Raw genomic sequence first — 21,651 nt, 5'->3', positions numbered from 1 at the left:
TCCCTGACACCAGACCGACTGACCCTCTCCCCGACACCAGACCCACTGACCGTCTCCCCGACACCAGACCCACTGACCGTCTACCCGTCTCCCTGACGCCAGACCCACTGACCGTCTCCCCGACACCAGACCCACTGACCGTCTCCCCGACACCAGACCCACTGACCGTCTCCCCGACACCAGACCCACTGACCGTCTCCCCGTCTCCCTGACACGAGACCCACTGACCGTCTCCCCGACACAAGACCCACTGACCGTCTCCCCGACACCAGACCCACTGACCGTCTCCCTGACACCAGCCCCGCTGACCGTCTCCCCGACACCAGACCCACTGACCGTCTCCCTGACACCAGACCGACTGACCCTCTCCCCGACACCAGACCCACTGACCGTCTCCCCGACACCAGACCCACTGACCGTCTACCCGTCTCCCTGACGCCAGACCCACTGACCGTCTCCCCGACACCAGACCCACTGACCGTCTCCCCGACACCAGACCCACTGACCGTCTCCCCGACACCAGACCCACTGACCGTCTCCCCGTCACCAGACCCACTGACCGTCTCCCCGACACCAGACCCACTGACCGTCTCCCCGACACCAGACCCACTGACCGTCTCCCCGACACCAGACCCACTGACCGTCTCCCTGACACCAGACCCGCTGACCGTCTCCCCGTCTCCCTGACACCAGACCGACTCCCCGGCTCCTCGACACCAGACCCACTGACCGTCTCCCTGACACCAGACCCGCTGACCGTCTCCCCGACACCAGACCCACTGACCGTCTCCCCGACACCAGACCCACTGACCGTCTCCCCGTCTCCCTGACACCAGACCTACTGACCGTCTCCCTGACACCAGACCCGCTGACCGTCTCCCCGTCTCCCTGACACCAGACCCACTGACCGTCTCCCACACCAGACCCACTGACCGTCTCCCTGACACCAGACCCAATGACCGTCTCCCCGTCACCAGACCCACTGGCCGTCTCCCTGACACCAGACCCACTGACCGTCTCCCTGACACCAGACCCACTGACCGTCTCCCCGACACCAGACCCACTGACCGTCTCCCCGTCACCAGACCCACTGAGCGTCTCCCTGACACCAGACCCACTAACCATCTCCCTGACACCAGACCCACTGACCGTCTCCCCGTCACCAGACCATCTCCCCGTCTCCCTGACACCAGACCCACTGACCGTCTCCCTGACACCAGACCCACTGACCATCTCCCTGACACCAGACCCACTGACCGTCTCCCCGTCACCAGACCATCTCCCCGTCTCCCTGACACCAGACCCACTGACCATCTCCCTGACACCAGACCCACTGACCATCACCCCGTCTCCCTGACACCAGACCCACTGACCGTCTCCCCGACACCAGACCCACTGACCGTCTCCCCGTCTCCCTGACACGAGACCCACTGACCGTCTCCCCGACACCAGACCCACTGACCGTCTCCCCGACACCAGACCCGCTGACCGTCTCCCCGACACCAGACCCACTGACCGTCTCCCCGACACCAGACCCACTGACCGTCTCCCCGACACCAGACCCACTGACCGTCTCCCCGACACCAGACCCACTGACCGTCTACCCGTCTCCCTGACGCCAGACCCACTGACCGTCTCCCCGACACCAGACCCACTGACCGTCTCCCCGACACCAGACCCACTGACCGTCTCCCCGACACCAGACCCACTGACCGTCTCCCCGTCACCAGACCCACTGACCGTCTCCCCGACACCAGACCCACTGACCGTCTCCCCGACACCAGACCCACTGACCGTCTCCCCGACACCAGACCCACTGACCGTCTCCCCGACACCAGACCCACTGACTGTCTCCCTGACACCAGACCCACTGACCGTCTCCCCGTCTCCCTGACACCAGACCGACTCCCCGTCTCACTGACCATCTCCCCGTCTCCCCGACACCAGACCCACTGACCGTCTCCCCGTCACCAGACCTACTGACCGTCTCTGACAGCAGACACACTGACCGTCTCCCTGACACCAGACCCACTGACCGTCTCCCCGTCTCCCTGACACCAGACCCACTGACCGTCTCCCTGACACCAGACCCACTGACCGTCTCCCTGACACCAGACCCACTGACCATCTCCCCGTCTCCCTGACACCAGACCCACTGACCGTCTCCCCGACACCAGACCACTGACCGTCTCCCCGACACCAGACCACTGACCGTCTCCCTGACACCAGACCCACTGACCGTCTCCCTGACACCAGACCCACTGACCGTCTCCCCGTCACCAGACCCACTGACCGTCTCCGACACCAGACCCACTGACCGTCTCCCTGACACCAGACCCACTGACCGTCTCCCCGTCACCAGACCCACTGACCGTCTCCCCGTCTCCCTGACACCAGGCCCACTGACCGTCTCCCCGTCTCCCCGACACCAGACCCACTGACCGTCTCCCCGTCACCAGACCCACTGACCGTCTCCCCGTCACCAGACCCACTGACCGTCTCCCCGTCACCAGACCCACTGACCGTCTCCCTGACACCAGACCCACTGACCGTCTCCCCGACACCAGACCCACTACCGTCTCCCCGACACCAGACCCACTGACCGTCTCCCCGTCACCAGACCTACTGACCGTCTCCCTGACACCAGACCCACTGACCGTCTCCCCGTCTCCCTGGCACCAGGCCCACTGACCGTCTCCCCGACACCAGACCCACTGACCGTCTCCCCGACACCAGACCCACTGACTGTCTCCCTGACACCAGACCCACTGACCGTCTCCCCGACACCAGACCCACTGACCGTCTCCCTGACACCAGACGCACTGACCGTCTCCCCATCACCAGACCCACTGACCGTCTCCGACACCAGACCCACTGACCGTCTCCCTGACATCAGACCCACTGACCGTCTCTGACACCAGACCCACTGACCGTCTCCCCATCACCAGACCCACTGACCGTCTCCCCGACACCAGACCCACTGACCGTCTCCCCGACACGAGACCCACTGACCGTCTCCCTGACACCAGACCCACTCCCCGTCTCCCCGACCCACTGACCATCTCCCCGACACCAGACCCACTGACCGTCTCCCCGTCACCAGACCCACTGACCGTCTCCCCGTCACCAGACCCACTGACCGTCTCCCCGTCACCAGACCCACTGACCGTCTCCCTGACACCAGACCCACTGACCGTCTCCCCGACACCAGACCCACTACCGTCTCCCCGACACCAGACCCACTGACCGTCTCCCCGTCACCAGACCTACTGACCGTCTCCCTGACACCAGACCCACTGACCGTCTCCCCGTCTCCCTGGCACCAGGCCCACTGACCGTCTCCCCGACACCAGACCCACTGAGCGTCTCCCTGACACCAGACCCACTAACCATCTCCCTGACACCAGACCCACTGACCGTCTCCCCGTCACCAGACCATCTCCCCGTCTCCCTGACACCAGACCCACTGACCGTCTCCCTGACACCAGACCCACTGACCATCTCCCTGACACCAGACCCACTGACCGTCTCCCCGTCACCAGACCATCTCCCCGTCTCCCTGACACCAGACCCACTGACCGTCTCCCTGACACCAGACCCACTGACCATCACCCCGTCTCCCTGACACCAGACCCACTGACCGTCTCCCCGACACCAGACCCACTGACCGTCTCCCCGTCTCCCTGACACGAGACCCACTGACCGTCTCCCCGACACCAGACCCACTGACCGTCTCCCCGACACCAGACCCGCTGACCGTCTCCCCGACACCAGACCCACTGACCGTCTCCCCGACACCAGACCCACTGACCGTCTCCCCGACACCAGACCCACTGACCGTCTCCCCGACACCAGACCCACTGACCGTCTACCCGTCTCCCTGACGCCAGACCCACTGACCGTCTCCCCGACACCAGACCCACTGACCGTCTCCCCGACACCAGACCCACTGACCGTCTCCCCGACACCAGACCCACTGACCGTCTCCCCGTCACCAGACCCACTGACCGTCTCCCCGACACCAGACCCACTGACCGTCTCCCCGACACCAGACCCACTGACCGTCTCCCCGACACCAGACCCACTGACCGTCTCCCCGACACCAGACCCACTGACTGTCTCCCTGACACCAGACCCACTGACCGTCTCCCCGTCTCCCTGACACCAGACCGACTCCCCGTCTCACTGACCATCTCCCCGTCTCCCCGACACCAGACCCACTGACCGTCTCCCCGTCACCAGACCTACTGACCGTCTCTGACAGCAGACACACTGACCGTCTCCCTGACACCAGACCCACTGACCGTCTCCCCGTCTCCCTGACACCAGACCCACTGACCGTCTCCCTGACACCAGACCCACTGACCGTCTCCCTGACACCAGACCCACTGACCATCTCCCCGTCTCCCTGACACCAGACCCACTGACCGTCTCCCCGACACCAGACCACTGACCGTCTCCCCGACACCAGACCACTGACCGTCTCCCTGACACCAGACCCACTGACCGTCTCCCTGACACCAGACCCACTGACCGTCTCCCCGTCACCAGACCCACTGACCGTCTCCGACACCAGACCCACTGACCGTCTCCCTGACACCAGACCCACTGACCGTCTCCCCGTCACCAGACCCACTGACCGTCTCCCCGTCTCCCTGACACCAGGCCCACTGACCGTCTCCCCGTCTCCCCGACACCAGACCCACTGACCGTCTCCCCGTCACCAGACCCACTGACCGTCTCCCCGTCACCAGACCCACTGACCGTCTCCCCGTCACCAGACCCACTGACCGTCTCCCTGACACCAGACCCACTGACCGTCTCCCCGACACCAGACCCACTACCGTCTCCCCGACACCAGACCCACTGACCGTCTCCCCGTCACCAGACCTACTGACCGTCTCCCTGACACCAGACCCACTGACCGTCTCCCCGTCTCCCTGGCACCAGGCCCACTGACCGTCTCCCCGACACCAGACCCACTGACCGTCTCCCCGACACCAGACCCACTGACTGTCTCCCTGACACCAGACCCACTGACCGTCTCCCCGACACCAGACCCACTGACCGTCTCCCTGACACCAGACGCACTGACCGTCTCCCCATCACCAGACCCACTGACCGTCTCCGACACCAGACCCACTGACCGTCTCCCTGACATCAGACCCACTGACCGTCTCTGACACCAGACCCACTGACCGTCTCCCCATCACCAGACCCACTGACCGTCTCCCCGACACCAGACCCACTGACCGTCTCCCCGACACGAGACCCACTGACCGTCTCCCTGACACCAGACCCACTCCCCGTCTCCCCGACCCACTGACCATCTCCCCGACACCAGACCCACTGACTGTCTCCCCGTCTCACTGACACCAGACCCACTGACCGTCTCCCCGTCACCAGACCTACTGACCGTCTCCCCGTCTCCCTGACACCAGACCTACTGACCATCTCCCCGTCTCCCTGACACCAGACCCACTGACCGTCTCCCCGTCTCCCTGACACCAGACCCACTGACCGTCTCCCCGTCTCCGACACCAGACCCACTGACCGTCTCCCCGTCACCAGACCTACTGACCATCTCCCCGTCTCCCTGACACCAGACCCACTGACCATCTCCCCGTCTCCCTGACACCAGACCCACCGACCGTCTCCCTGACACCAGACCCACTGACCGTCTCCCTGACACCAGACCTACTGACCGTCTCCCTGACACCAGACCTGCTGACCGTCTCCCCGACACCAGACCCACTGACCGTCTCCCCGACACCAGACCCACTGACCGTCTCCCCGTCACCAGACCTACTGACCGTCTCCCCGACACCAGACCCACTGACCGTCTCCCCGTCACCAGACCCACTGACCGTCTCCCCGACACCAGACCCACTGACCGTCCCCCCGACACCAGACCCACTGACCGTCTCCCCGACACCAGACCCACTGACCGTCTCCCCGTCTCCCTGACACCAGACCGACTCCCCGTCTCACTGACCATCTCCCCGTCTCCGACACCAGACCCACTGACCGTCTCCCCGTCACCAGACCTACTGACCGTCTCTGACACCAGACCCACTGACCGTCTCCCTGACACCAGACCCACTGACCGTCTCCCCGTCTCCCTGACACCAGACCCACTGACCGTCTCCCTGACACCAGACCCACTGACCGTCTCCCCGACACCAGACCCACTGACCGTCTCCCCGTCACCAGACCTACTGACCGTCTCTGACAGCAGACCCACTGACCGTCTCCCTGACACCAGACCCACTGACCGTCTCCCCGTCTCCCTGACACCAGACCCACTGACCGTCTCCCTGACACCAGACCCACTGACCGTCTCCCTGACACCAGACCCACTGACCATCTCCCCGTCTCCCTGACACCAGACCCACTGACCGTCTCCCCGACACCAGACCACTGACCGTCTCCCCGACACCAGACCACTGACCGTCTCCCCGTCACCAGACCCACTGACCGTCTCCCTGACACCAGACCCACTGACCGTCTCCCTGACACCAGACCACTGACCGTCCCCCTGACACCAGACCCACTGACCGTCTCCCCGTCACCAGACCCACTGACCGTCTCCGACACCAGACCCACTGACCGTCTCCCTGACACCAGACCCACTGACCGTCTCCCCGTCACCAGACCCACTGACCGTCTCCCCATCTCCCTGACACCAGACCCACTGACCGTCTCCCCGTCTCCCTGACACCAGACCCACTGACCGTCTCCCTGACACCAGACCCACTGACCGTCTCCCTGACACCAGACCCACTGACCATCTCCCCGTCTCCCTGACACCAGACCCACTGACCGTCTCCCCGACACCAGACCACTGACCGTCTCCCCGACACCAGACCACTGACCGTCTCCCTGACACCAGACCCACTGACCGTCTCCCTGACACCAGACCCACTGACCGTCTCCCCGTCACCAGACCCACTGACCGTCTCCGACACCAGACCCACTGACCGTCTCCCTGACACCAGACCCACTGACCGTCTCCCCGTCACCAGACCCACTGACCGTCTCCCCGTCTCCCTGACACCAGGCCCACTGACCGTCTCCCCGTCTCCCCGACACCAGACCCACTGACCGTCTCCCCGTCACCAGACCCACTGACCGTCTCCCCGTCACCAGACCCACTGACCGTCTCCCCGTCACCAGACCCACTGACCGTCTCCCTGACACCAGACCCACTGACCGTCTCCCCGACACCAGACCCACTACCGTCTCCCCGACACCAGACCCACTGACCGTCTCCCCGTCACCAGACCTACTGACCGTCTCCCCGTCTCCCTGGCACCAGGCCCACTGACCGTCTCCCCGACACCAGACCCACTGACCGTCTCCCCGACACCAGACCCACTGACTGTCTCCCTGACACCAGACCCACTGACCGTCTCCCCGACACCAGACCCACTGACCGTCTCCCTGACACCAGACGCACTGACCGTCTCCCCATCACCAGACCCACTGACCGTCTCCGACACCAGACCCACTGACCGTCTCCCTGACATCAGACCCACTGACCGTCTCTGACACCAGACCCACTGACCGTCTCCCCATCACCAGACCCACTGACCGTCTCCCCGTCTCCCTGACACCAGACCCACTGACCGTCTCCCCGACACGAGACCCACTGACCGTCTCCCTGACACCAGACCCACTCCCCGTCTCCCCGACCCACTGACCATCTCCCCGACACCAGACCCACTGACTGTCTCCCCGTCTCCCTGACACCAGACCCACTGACCGTCTCCCCGTCACCAGACCTACTGACCGTCTCCCCGTCTCCCTGACACCAGACCTACTGACCATCTCCCCGTCTCCCTGACACCAGACCCACTGACCGTCTCCCCGTCTCCCTGACACCAGACCCACTGACCGTCTCCCCGTCTCCGACACCAGACCCACTGACCGTCTCCCCGTCACCAGACCTACTGACCATCTCCCCGTCTCCCTGACACCAGACCCACTGACCATCTCCCCGTCTCCCTGACACCAGACCCACCGACCGTCTCCCTGACACCAGACCCACTGACCGTCTCACTGACACCAGACCTACTGACCGTCTCCCTGACACCAGACCTGCTGACCGTCTCCCCGACACCAGACCCACTGACCGTCTCCCCGACACCAGACCCACTGACCGTCTCCCCGTCACCAGACCTACTGACCGTCTCCCCGACACCAGACCCACTGACCGTCTCCCCGTCACCAGACCCACTGACCGTCTCCCCGACACCAGACCCACTGACCGTCCCCCCGACACCAGACCCACTGACCGTCTCCCCGACACCAGACCCACTGACCGTCTCCCCGTCTCCCTGACACCAGACCGACTCCCCGTCTCACTGACCATCTCCCCGTCTCCGACACCAGACCCACTGACCGTCTCCCCGTCACCAGACCTACTGACCGTCTCTGACACCAGACCCACTGACCGTCTCCCTGACACCAGACCCACTGACCGTCTCCCCGTCTCCCTGACACCAGACCCACTGACCGTCTCCCTGACACCAGACCCACTGACCGTCTCCCCGACACCAGACCCACTGACCGTCTCCAGACCTACTGACCGTCTCTGACAGCAGACCCACTGACCTTCTCCCTGACACCAGACCCACTGACCGTCTCCCCGTCTCCCTGACACCAGACCCACTGACCGTCTCCCTGACACCAGACCCACTGACCATCTCCCTGACACCAGACCCACTGACCATCTCCCCGTCTCCCTGACACCAGACCCACTGACCGTCTCCCCGACACCAGACCACTGACCGTCTCCCCGACACCAGACCACTGACCGTCTCCCCGTCACCAGACCCACTGACCGTCTCCCTGACACCAGACCCACTGACCGTCTCCCTGACACCAGACCACTGACCGTCTCCCTGACACCAGACCCACTGACCGTCTCCCCGTCACCAGACCCACTGACCGTCTCCGACACCAGACCCACTGACCGTCTCCCTGACACCAGACCCACTGACCGTCTCCCCGTCACCAGACCCACTGACCGTCTCCCCATCTCCCTGACACCAGGCCCACTGACCGTCTCCCCGTCTCCCCGACACCAGACCCACTGACCGTCTCCCCGTCACCAGACCCACTGACCGTCTCCCCGTCACCAGACCCACTGACCGTCTCCCTGACACCAGACCCACTACCGTCTCCCCGACACCAGACCCACTGACCGTCTCCCCGTCACCAGACCTACTGACCGTCTCCCTGACACCAGACCCACTGACCGTCTCCCCGTCTCCCTGGCACCAGGCCCACTGACCGTCTCCCCGTCTCCCCGACACCAGACCCACTGACCGTCTCCCCGACACCAGACCCACTGACCGTCTCCCTGACACCAGACCCACTGACCGTCTCCCCGACACCAGACCCACTGACCGTCTCCCTGACACCAGACCCACTGACCGTCTCCCTGACACCAGACGCACTGACCGTCTCCCCATCACCAGACCCACTGACCGTCTCCGACACCAGACCCACTGACCGTCTCCCTGACATCAGACCCACTGACCGTCTCTGACACCAGACCCACTGACCGTCTCCCCGACACGAGACCCACTGACCGTCTCCCTGACACCAGACCCACTGACTGTCTCCCCGTCTCCCTGACACCAGACCCACTGACCGTCTCCCCGTCACCAGACCTACTGACCGTCTCCCCGTCTCCCTGACACCAGACCTACTGACCATCTCCCCGTCTCCCTGACACCAGACCCACTGACCGTCTCCCCGTCTCCCTGACACCAGACCCACTGACCGTCTCCCCGTCGCCCTGACACCAGACCCACTGACCGTCTCCCCGTCACCAGACCTACTGACCATCTCCCCGTCTCCCTGACACCAGACCCACTGACCGTCTCCCCGTCTCCCTGACACCAGACCCACCGACCGTCTCCCTGACACCAGACCCACTGACCGTCTCCCTGACACCAGACCTACTGACCGTCTCCCTGACACCAGACCTGCTGACCGTCTCCCCGACACCAGACCCACTGACCGTCTCCCCGACACCAGACCCACTGACCGTCTCCCCGTCACCAGACCTACTGACCGTCTCCCTGACACCAGACCCACTGACCGTCTCCCCGTCACCAGACCTACTGACCGTCTCCCCGACACCAGACCCACTGACCGTCTCCCCGTCACCAGACCCACTGACCGTCTCGCTGACACCAGACCCACTGACCGTCTCCCTGACACCAGACCCACTGACCGTCTCCCTGACACCAGACCCACTGACCGTCTCCCCGACACCAGACCCACTGACCGTCTCCCCGACACCAGACCCGCTGACCGTCTCCCCGACACCAGACCCGCTGACCGTCTCCCCGACACCAGACCCGCTGACCGTCTCCCCGACACCAGACCCGCTGACCGTCTCCCCGTCACCAGACCCGCTGACCGTCTCCCTGACACCAGACCCACTGACCGTCTCCCCATCACCAGACCCACTGACCGTCTCTGACACCAGACCCAATGACCGTCTCCCCGTCACCAGACCCACTGACCGTCTCCCCGACACCAGACCCACTGACCGTCTCTGACACCAGACCCAATGACCGTCTCCCTGTCACCAGACCCACTGACCGTCTCCCCGACACCAGACCCACTGACCGTCTCTGACACCAGACCCACTGACCGTCTCCGTGACACCAGACCGACTCCCCGTCTCCCCGACCCACTGACCACCTCCCCGTCTCCCTGACACCAGACCCACTGACCGTCTCCCCGTCACCAGACCTACTGACCGTCTCCCTGACACCAGACCCACTGACCGTCTCCCCGTCACCAGACCTACTGACCGTCTCCCCGTCACCAGACCTACTGACCGTCTCCCTGACACCAGACCCACTGACCATCTCCCCGTCACCAGACCTACTGACCGTCTCTGACACCAGACCCACTGACCGTCTCCCTGACACCAGACCCGCTGACTGTCTCCCCGTCTCCCTGACACCAGACCCACTGACCGTCTCCCTGACACCAGACCCACTGACCGTCTCCCTGACAGTCTCCCCGTCTCCCTGACACCAGACCCACTGACCGTCTCCCCGACACCAGACCCACTCACCGTCTCCCCGTCACCAGACCCACTGACCGTCTCCGACACCAGACCCGCTGACCGTCTCCCCGTCTCCATGACACCAGACCCACTGACCGTCTCCCTGACACCAGACCCACTGACCGTCTCCCTGACACCAGACCCACTGACCGTCTCCCTGACACCAGACCCACTGACCGTCTCCCTGACACCAGACCCACTGACCGTCTCCCTGACACCAGACCCACTGACCGTCTCCCTGACACCAGACCCACTGACCGTCTCCCCGACACCAGACCCACTGACCGTCTCCCTGACACCAGCCCCGCTGACCATCTCCCCGTCTCCCTGACACGAGACCCACTGACCGTCTCCCCGACACCAGACCCACTGACCGTCTCCCCGACACCAGACCCACTGACCGTCTCCCTGACACCACACCCACTGACCGTCTCCCTGACACCAGACCCACTGACCGTCTCCCCGACACCAGACCCACTGACCGTCTCCCTGACGCCAGACCCGCTGACCGTCTCCCCGTCTCCCTGACACCAGACCCACTGACCGTCTCCCTGACACCAGCCCCGCTGACCATCTCCCCGTCTCCCTGACACGAGACCCACTGACCGTCTCCCCGACACCAGACCCACTGACCGTCTCCCCGACACCAGACCCACTGACCGTCTCCCTGACACCAGACCCACTGACCGTCTCCCCGTCTCCCTGACACCAGACCCACTGACCGTCTCCCTGACGCCAGACCCGCTGACCGTCTCCCCGACACCAGACCCGCTGACCGTCTACCCGTCTCCCTGACGCCAGACCCACTGACCGTCTCCCCGACACCAGACCCACTGATCGTCTCCCCGTCACCAGACCCACTGACCGTCTCCCACACCAGACCCACTGACCGTCTCCGACACCAGACCCACTGACCGTCTCCCTGACACCAGACCCACTGACCGTCTCCCTGACACCAGACCCACTGACCGTCTCCCTGACACCAGACCCACTGACCGTCTCCCTGACACCAGACCCATTGACCGTCTCCCTGACACCAGACCCACTGACCGTCTCCCCGACACCAGACCCACTGACCGTCTCCCCGTCTCCGACACCAGACCCACTGACCGTCTCCCTGACACCAGACCACTGACTGTCTCCCCATCACCAGACCCACTGACCGTCTCCCCGACACCAGACCCACTGACCGTCTCCCTGACACCAGCCCCGCTGACCATCTCCCCGTCTCCCTGACACCAGACCCACTGACCGTCTCCCCGTCTCCCTGACACCAGACCCACTGACCGTCTCCCTGACACCAGACCCACTGACCGTCTCCCCGACACCAGACCCACTGACCGTCTCCCCGACACCAGACCCACTGACCGTCTCCCCGTCTCCCTGACACCAGACCGACTCCCCATCTCCCCGACCCACTGACCATCTCCCCGTCTCCCTGACACCAGACCCACTGACCGTCTCCCTGACGCCAGACCCACTGACCGTCTCCCCGACGCCAGACCCACTGACCGTCTCCCCGACACCAGACCCACTGACCGTCTCCCTGACACCAGACCCACTGACCGTCTCCCTGACACCAGACCCACTGACCGTCTCCCTGACACCAGACCCACTGACCGTCTCCCTGACACCAGACCCACTGACCGTCTCCCTGACACCAGACCCACTGACTGTCTCCCTGACACCAGGCCCACTGACCGTCTCCCTGACACCAGACCCACTGACCGTCTCCCTGACACCAGACCCACTGACCGTCTCCCTGACACCAGACCCACTGACCGTCTCCCTGACACCAGACCCACTGACCGTCTCCCTGACACCAGACCCACTGACCGTCTCCCTGACACCAGACCCACTGACCGTCTCCCTGACACCAGACCCACTGACCGTCTCCCGGTCTCCCTGAAATCAGAGGCACTGGTTCTCCCGTCGAGGCGGTGGTTTCCAGAGTGGGTGCCGGGTCGGTTGAACTCAGTGAGGGCAGCAGCTGAGGCACATAACTGAGCTCAGCACCCCTGGGCGAAGGGGCAGGGAAACCAGCATGGGTGCCTGCTCCTGATCACTAGCCAATCACTTTTGCTAGAAAGTGGATGCGGCTCAGTGATGCCCCCACAGTCGATTTCCTCTCAGCACTCATTACCAAGGCCTGCAGATGAAGAATGCCCACTTGGGTGAACTATCACAGGGAAACGTGTGGAATTGTAACCAACAAACTGGTAACATTCCCTCTTCAAATGGATTCTGATAGGAGGCCATTCGGCCCCTCGAGTCTGTTCCGCCATTCAATGAGATCATGGCTGATCTGTATCTCAACTCCGTTTACCTGCCTTAGCTCCGTATTCCCGGATACCCTGACCCAACAATCAATCAATCTCAGTCTTGACAATTTCAATTGACCCCCAGCAGCCACAGTTTTTGGGGGAGAGAGTTCCAGATTTCCACCGCCCTTTGTGTGAAGAAGTGCTTCCTGACATCACCCCTGAACGGCCTGGCTCTAATTTTAAGGTTCTGCCCCCTTGTTCTGGACTCCCCCCACCAGAGGAATAGTTTCTCTCTCTCTACCCGATCGAATCCTTTAATCATCTTAAACACCTCGATCAGATCACCCCTTAATCTTCTAAACTCGAGGGAATACAAGCCCGGTCTGTGCAACCTGTCCTCGGAATTTAACCCTTTCAGTCCCAGTATCATTCTGGTGAATCTGCGCTGATGGGCAGATTGCTCCTCTCCCTCTGTATAACGAGGCTCCGACGATGAGGCTCTCTCTTTAAAGGGGATGTGTGGAGAGCGAGCTTTCCCCTGACATTGTGGGACGTGTTTCTCCAGCGATGCCCGGATCACTGCCAATCGCCGCTCAGCTCGTGAGAAGATTCTCTTAAGAAGGTTTTAGCGAGGATTGAAATTCCAGACGGGTCAAGTATTTGTGTTGCGCGCAAATCACTTCTAACACCATCGCTGATCCGACAATCAGGCCCATTCACCCAGCCCAATAACTGACTAATAGGATCGCCACCCCGGGCACAACATGAAAGGTCACCTCACCGCCTGCAAATCTCAACAAACTGACTGCCTGCAGCTGATGGGAGATGGCGGCTCCCACAGATATTACCCCTGTGCAGCCCGGTGTTCAGTGACTCCAAAGCTGGAGCGCTTGCCCTGGGGAGCCTGTGCTCTGGGTGGCTCCATCACTAACCGACCCACAGTTTCTCTAACCTCAGTGACCACTTCAGGCGAGCGTGAGGGAGAGAGGGGGCGGGAGAGAGGGGGCGGGAGAGAGGGGGCGGGAGAGAGGGGGCGGGAGAGAGAGGGCGAGAGAGGGAGGGCGAGAGAGGGAGGGCGAGAGAGGGAGGGCGAGAGAGGGAGGGCGAGAGAGGGAGGGCGAGAGAGGGAGGGCGAGAGAGGGAGAGAGGGAGAGAGAGAGGGAGAAAGAGAGGGAGAAAGAGAGGGAGAAAGAGAGGGAGAAAGAGAGGGGGGGGGGGAGAGCGAGAGAGAGAGGGACAGAGAGGGAGAGGGACAGAGAGGGAGAGAAAGAGGGAGAGAAAGAGAGAAAGAGAGAGAGAGAGGGAGGGAGAGGGGGAGGGAGAGGGGGAGGGAGAGGGGGAGGGAGAGGGGGAGGGGGAGGGGGAGGGGGAGGGGGAGGGGGAGGGGGAGGGGGAGGGGGAGGGGGAGGGGGAGGGGAGGGGGAGGGGGAGGGGGAGGGAGAGGGGGAGGGGGAGGGAGAGGGAGAGGGGAGGGAGAGGGGGAGGGAGAGGGGGAGGGAGAGGGGGAGGGAGAGGGGGAGGGGGAGGGAGAGGGGGAGGGAGAGGGGGAGGGAGAGGGGGAGGAGAGGGGGAGGGAGAGGGGGAGGGAGAGGGGGAGGGAGAGGGGGAGGGAGAGGGGGAGGGGGAGGGAGAGGGGGAGGGAGAGTTGTTCCTGCATTTAAAGGGCCGCTATCATCATTCATAAATCTTTGGAAAACTTCTGTTTTGTTTGTGGCACCCCGAGAGGCGATGACGCAATGTGCACGGTAACACAGGACGACACGGGCTGTACTGCTGCCTCACTACACCCAGCATCACCCCATGGGCACAGGCTGTGGCCACAAACGGGAAGGTGCACACGTGAGCTTTGGGCAGCCCAATGTGCCTGACCCGGCGTGTGCCTGACCCAGTGTGTGAGACCCGGTATGTATGACACGTGTGCACCATTCTGTGTGTGTACTCACCGTACTGATCCACGTGCTGCTCCCATACTAACAGTTTGGGAACCTCCTGTTGAATGAAGTGCAGTAGCTCGATGGAGTTGGACATCCAGTAGACGAGGGGCTGCAGACCTGGGATCAGCTCAGTTATGCCGATGGCAGGGGCTTCCTCACTGGCACTGTGATGGCAAACAACGAATGGTGAGGGTCAGTCAGAACATGAGACTAACCAGAGGCAAAACAAGGTAATGACACTTCCCGCAGAGTGGGGAGAGCAGCACAGAAGAGGAAAGGTTCATTCTCAGAATCACAGAGCACAGGAGGAGGCCATTTGGCCCAACGTGCCGGCTCTTTGAACGAGCTCTCCAATTAGTCCCACTCCTCTGCTCTTCCCCCAGAGCCCTGCAAATGTTTCCTTTTCAAGTAATTATCCAATTCTCTTTTGAAAGTTACTATTGAATCTGCTTCCACCGCCCTTTCAGGCAGCGCATTCCAGATCACAACAACTCGCTGCGTGAGAAACGTTTCCTCCTCTCCCCTCTGGTTCTTTTGCCAATTACCTTAAATCTGTGTCCTCTGGTTACCGACCCTCCCGCCAGTGGACACAGTTTCTCCTTATTTACTCTACATAAACCATTCATGATTTTGAACACCTCTATTAAATCTCCCCTTAACCTTCTCTGCTCTAAGGAGAACAACCCCAGCTTCTCCAGTCTAGCCACGTAACTGAAGTCCCTCATCCCTGGTACCATTCTAGTAAATCTCCTCTGTATCCTCTCCAAGGCCTTGACATCCTTCCTAAAGTGCGGTGCCCAGAATTGGACCCAACACTCCAGCTGGGCGTATTGTGTCCAATCTCACTGATTGAGAGCTGAGATGTAGGAAGCACTCCCCACCCCAGGGTCCCTCACATACAATCAGTCTTTGTGCTCGCACTGTTACAGATCTGGTGCCAGTCCTGAGGGAGCGCGGCACTGTCGGAGGGGCCGTCTTTCGAATAAATCAATGCCATGTTCTGTCTGATTGAAAGCTCCCCTTGGATGCTGTGCTACCCCTTTAAGAGGTGACATGAATCAACTGAGCAGCCTGCAGGTGGCGCTGTCCAGGGAGAGTATAAATACTCGGGCACGGGCCCAGCTTGCGCAGGACATTCTTAACAGGAACTAGTGAAGGACACAACGAGACCTCCATGTTGTAAAACAGTTGATTAAAGCTTTGTTTAACGCTTAGACCCAGTGCCTAGTTGTTTTCTTACATCAAGAGGTAGTGCCTATTTTATACTAGCTGGAGGTACCGAGGGTTTTTTGAGGGCATCTTGTTGTTGGAAGAGAGAGAGAGAGAGAGACATACTTGGGGGGGGAAGAGAGAGAGAGAGAGAGGGAAGGAGAGAGAGAGAGGGAAGGAGAGAGAGAGAGAGAGAGAGGGAAGGAGAGAGAGAGAGGGAAGGAGAGAGAGAGAGGAAGGAGAGAGAGAGAGGGAAGGAGAGAGAGGGGGGGAAGGAGAGAGAGGGGGGGAAGGAGAGAGAGAGGGGGAAGGAGAGAGAGAGGGGGAAGGAGAGAGAGAGGGGGAAGGAGAGAGAGAGGGGGAAGGAGAGAGAGAGGGGGAAGGAGAGAGAGAGGGGGAAGGAGAGAGAGAGGGGGAAGGAGAGAGAGAGGGGGAAGGAGAGAGAGAGGGAAGGAGAGAGAGGGGGAAGGAGAGAGAGAGGGAAGGAGAGAGAGGGGAAGGGGGTGGGGGAAGGGGGTGGGGAAGGGGGTGCGGGGGAAGGGGGTGGGGGGAAAGGGAGGGGGGGAAGGAAGGGGGGGGTGGGGGGAAGGGAAGGGGGGTGGGGGGGAAGGGAAGGGGGGTGGGGGGGAAGGGAAGGGGGGAGGGGGAAGGAAGGGGGAGGGGGCAAGGGAAGGGGGGGAGGGGGGCAAGGGAAGGGGGGGAGGGGGGCAAGGGAAGGGGGGGAGGGGGCAAGGAAGGGGGGAGGGGGCAAGGGAAGGGGGGAGGGGGCAAGGGAAGGGGGGGAGGGGGGCAAGGGAAGGGGGGGGAGGGGGCAAGGGAAGGGGGGAGGGGGCAAGGGAAGGGGGGGAGGGGGCAAGGGAAGGGGGGGAGGGGGCAAGGGAAGGGGGGGAGGGGGCAAGGGAAGGGGGGAGGGGGCAAGGGAAGGGGGGAGGGGGCAAGGGAAGGGGGGAGGGGGCAAGGGAAGGGGGGGAGGGGGCAAGGGAAGGGGAGGGGCAGAAGGGGGGGCAAGGGAAGGGGGGGAGGGGGCAAGGGAAGGGGGGAGGGGCAAGGGAAGGGGGGAGGGGGCAAGGGAAGGGGGGGAGGGGGCAAGGGAAGGGGGGAGGGGGCAAGGGAAGGGGGGGAGGGGGCAAGGAAGGGGGGAGGGGGCAAGGGAAGGGGGGAGGGGGCAAGGGAAGGGGGGGAGGGGGCAAGGGAAGGGGGGAGGGGGCAAGGGAAGGGGGGAGGGGCAAGGGAAGGGGGGAGGGGCAGGGAAGGGGGGAGGGGCAAGGGAAGGGGGGGAGGGGGCAAGGGAAGGGGGGGAGGGGGCAAGGGAAGGGGGGAGGGGGCAAGGAAGGGGGGAGGGGGCAAGGGAAGGGGGGGAGGGGGCAAGGGAAGGGGGGAGGGGCAAGGAAGGGGGAGGGGGCAAGGAAGGGGGAGGGGGCAAGGGAAGGGGGGGAGGGGGCAAGGGAAGGGGGGAGGGGGCAAGGGAAGGGGGGAGGGGCAAGGGAAGGGGGGAGGGGGCAAGGGAAGGGGGGAGGGGGCAAGGGAAGGGGGGGAGGGGGCAAGGGAAGGGGGGAGGGGGCAAGGGAAGGGGGGAGGGGGCAAGGGAAGGGGGGAGGGGGCAAGGGAAGGGGGGAGGGGGCAAGGGAAGGGGGGGAGGGGGCAAGGAAGGGGGGGAGGGGGCAAGGGAAGGGGGGGAGGGGGCAAGGGAAGGGGGGAGGGGGCAAGGAAGGGGGGAGGGGGCAAGGGAAGGGGGGGGAGAGGGGGGGCAAGGGAAGGGGGAGGGGGCAAGGAAGGGGGAGGGGGCAAGGGAAGGGGGAGGGGGCAAGGGAAGGGGGGAGGGGGCAAGGAAGGGGGGAGGGGGCAAGGGAAGGGGGGAGGGGGCAAGGAAGGGGGGAGGGGGCAAGGGAAGGGGGGAGGGGGCAAGGGAAGGGGGGAGGGGGCAAGGGAAGGGGGGAGGGGGCAAGGGAAGGGGGGAGGGGGCAAGGGAAGGGGGGAGGGGGCAAGGGAAGGGGGGAGGGGGCAAGGGAAGGGGGGAGGGGGCAAGGGAAGGGGGGAGGGGGCAAGGGAAGGGGGGGAGGGGGCAAGGGAAGGGGGGAGGGGGCAAGGGAAGGGGGGAGGGGGCAAGGGAAGGGGGGAGGGGGCAAGGGAAGGGGGGAGGGGGCAAGGGAAGGGGGGGAGGGGCAAGGGAAGGGGGGAGGGGGCAAGGGAAGGGGGGGAGGGGGCAAGGGAAGGGGGGAGGGGGCAAGGGAAGGGGGGGAGGGGCAAGGGAAGGGGGGGAGGGGGCAAGGGAAGGGGGGAGGGGGCAAGGGAAGGGGGGGAGGGGGCAAGGGAAGGGGGGAGGGGGCAAGGGAAGGGGGGAGGGGGCAAGGGAAGGGGGGGGAGGGGGCAAGGGAAGGGGGGGGAGGGGGCAAGGGAGGGGGGGAGGGGGCAAGGGAAGGGGGGGAGGGGGCAAGGGAAGGGGGGGGAGGGGCAAGGGAAGGGGGGGAGGGGGCAAGGGAAGGGGGGGAGGGGGCAAGGGAAGGGGGGGAGGGGGCAAGGGAAGGGGGGGAGGGGGCAAGGGAAGGGGGGAGGGGGCAAGGGAAGGGGGGGAGGGGGCAAGGGAAGGGGGGAGGGGGCAAGGGAAGGGGGGAGGGGGCAAGGGAAGGGGGGAGGGGGCAAGGGAAGGGGGGAGGGGGCAAGGGAAGGGGGGAGGGGGCAAGGGAAGGGGGGAGGGGGCAAGGGAAGGGGGGAGGGGGCAAGGGAAGGGGGGGAGGGGGCAAGGGAAGGGGGGGAGGGGGCAAGGGAAGGGGGGGAGGGGGGCAAGGGAAGGGGGGAGGGGGGCAAGGGAAGGGGGGGAGGGGGGCAAGGGAAGGGGGCAAGGGAAGGGGGGCAAGGGAAGGGGGGCAAGGGAAGGGGGGGAGGGGGGCAAGGGAAGGGGGGAGGGGGGCAAGGGGAGGGGGGCAAGGGAGGGGGGCAAGGGAGGGGGGGGAGGGGGGCAAGGGAAGGGGGGAGGGGGGCAAGGGAAGGGGGGAGGGGGGCAAGGGAAGGGGGGGAGGGGGGCAAGGGAAGGGGGGGAGGGGGGCAAGGGAAGAGGGGGGCAAGGAGGGGGAGGGGGGAAGGGGGGCAAGGGGGGAAGGGGGGCAAGGAGGGGGAGGGGGGAAAAGGGGGGAAGGGGTGGGGGAGGAAAGGGGGTGTGGGGGGAGGAGGGGGAGAGCCAGCAGACCCTCTCCCCTCTGCCAGTGTTGAGAGTTGCGCTGCCGGCGGCGGTTGGAGAAGGCTAGGCGCCGGGGCCTCAGGCACCCGCACTGACATGGCCCAGCTGAGCCCAGCGCCCCGGGTAGCCCGAGCTCCGCAGCCGCCGTTCGGCCGCAGGCCACAAAGCACCCAAGCCCAGCACCGCCGATGGCTCCGCGGAGCTCCGTACCACCCCGCCAGCCTTTACAAAGATGGCGGCGGTGGCTACGCTCGGCTCAGGCCCGCCCCGCCAGCCTTTACAAAGATGGCGGCGATCGCGGGCCGCTTTTTGAGCGGGACGTGAGGTGCCTAGCTCGGGCGTGGCTGGGGAGGAGAGGCCGAGGCTTCGAGGCCTGCAGGCGGGGTAACCCTGGAAGGTGGCAGCGCCCGGCGGAGGTAGCGAGTCAAGAGGGAAAGAAAAGGGTGAAAGGTAGGAAAATTAATGAGGTTAGAGAAAATATTTACAAATTAATTAACTTTTTTTAAAAACAATTTAATTGTGTTTTAAAAGCAACTTTTTTTTTGCTGGAAATCTAGATTTGAAAATAAACACGCAGAAAGTGGGAAAAATAAATGAATAGTTAGGAATCAAAATGGCGGCCACTCACCTCAGCTCAGAAGGATTAGGCCCGCCCACACACGCAATGAAACGCCCCCCGTGACGCACCGATTGGTCAACCATCACGTCACTCAACGCTAATGAGTGGAATGTTGCCGTTTTTTGAACCTTTTTTGTATGCTGTCGGAACAATTTTTGTCTGACCAAAAAGTAAATACGCCTATTAGAGTCCCCTAATGATAAGTTTTCTTTTGATAAAACATATGTGTAGGTACGCTCTATAACTTTTGATTGTATAGCCGGACAGACAGACAAACAGACAGAAAGACAGACGGACGGACCAGTTTATATATATAGATAGATATCAGGGTTACAGTGAGGGGTGCAGGGTACGTTACAGAGATTCAGAAAATGGATGGTGTGAAGAGTCCAGTGTAGTCACTGCCCCCGGTCAGTACATCTCACTCAGAGACTTGAACACAGGCAGTGCCTCATCCCTGGGCTCTGAGGGGTGGGGGGGAGTTGAGAACATGGAGTGCTTGAAGCCGATAGCACTGACGCATTTAAGGAGCGACTTGATGTGTACATGACGGAGAAGGGAATAGAGGGGGATAGAGGGCAGGGAGGGGAGAGGTCATTGGGAGGAGACTTGTGTGCAGCACAAACTCCAGCAGACACCAGTTCTGGTCAATATCTGGAAATCTGAAATAAAAACAGAAAATGCTGGAAACACTGAGCAGGTCAGGCAGCGTCTGTGGAGGGAGAGTGAGTGGAGAGAGAGCGAAAGTAGAGAGAGAGAGAGAGAGAGTGGAGAGAAAGAGAGAGAGAGTGTGGAGAGAGAGAGAGAGAGTAGAGAGAAAGAGAGAGAGTGTGGAGAGAGAGAGTGTGGAGAGAGAGAGTGTGGAGAGAGAGCGAGAGAGAGAGAGAGAAAGTAGAGAGAGAGAGTGTGGAGAGAAAGAGAGAGAGAGAGTGTGAAGAGAGAGAGAGAGAGTGTGGAGAGAGAGAGAGAGAGAGAAAGTAGAGAGAGAGAGTGTGGAGAGAAAGAGAGAGAGAGTGGAGAGAGAGAGAGAGAGAGTGTGGAGAGAGAGCGAGAGAGAGAGAGAGTGTGGAGAGAAAGAGAGAGAGTGTGGAGAGAAAGAGAGAGAGAGAGTGGAGAGAGAGAGAGTGAGTGGAGAGAGAGCGAGAGAGAGAGAGAAAGTAGAGAGAGTGTGGAGAGAAAGAGAGAGAGAGTGGAGAGAGAGAGAGTGTGGCGAGAGAGCGAGAGAGTAAATTATATGAAAGTATATTTATACACTCAGGGATATATCTGTTTATACACTGTATGGATAGATCTGTATTTTTGTGAACAAACATGAATGTTTTTCGATGCTTTGGCAACATAAGATGTAACTT

At 63.0% G+C, this 21,651-nt stretch overlaps 1 protein-coding gene across 3 annotated transcripts in view; it reads right to left on the bottom strand.

Moving 5' to 3' along the window:
• LOC147102997 (ras-associating and dilute domain-containing protein-like) overlaps positions 1-21,651 on the bottom strand; it is a 148,010-nt gene that overhangs the window by 72,985 nt on the left and 53,374 nt on the right. For all 3 annotated transcript variants that reach the window (XM_085964020.1, XM_085964019.1, XM_085964018.1), the window contains exon 7: positions 15,306-15,460. In XM_085964020.1, the coding sequence (XP_085820146.1) occupies positions 15,306-15,460 (155 nt within the window). The remainder of the gene's footprint in view (positions 1-15,305; positions 15,461-21,651) is intronic.

Source organism: Somniosus microcephalus, chromosome 21 (assembly GCF_052327205.1).
Source record: "Somniosus microcephalus isolate GS21.2 chromosome 21, FLI_Smic_1.0, whole genome shotgun sequence".
Lineage (NCBI taxonomy): Eukaryota > Metazoa > Chordata > Chondrichthyes > Squaliformes > Somniosidae > Somniosus > Somniosus microcephalus.
Note: the sequence above shows the minus strand (reverse complement) of the source record. Positions and strands in the feature narration are given on the sequence as shown.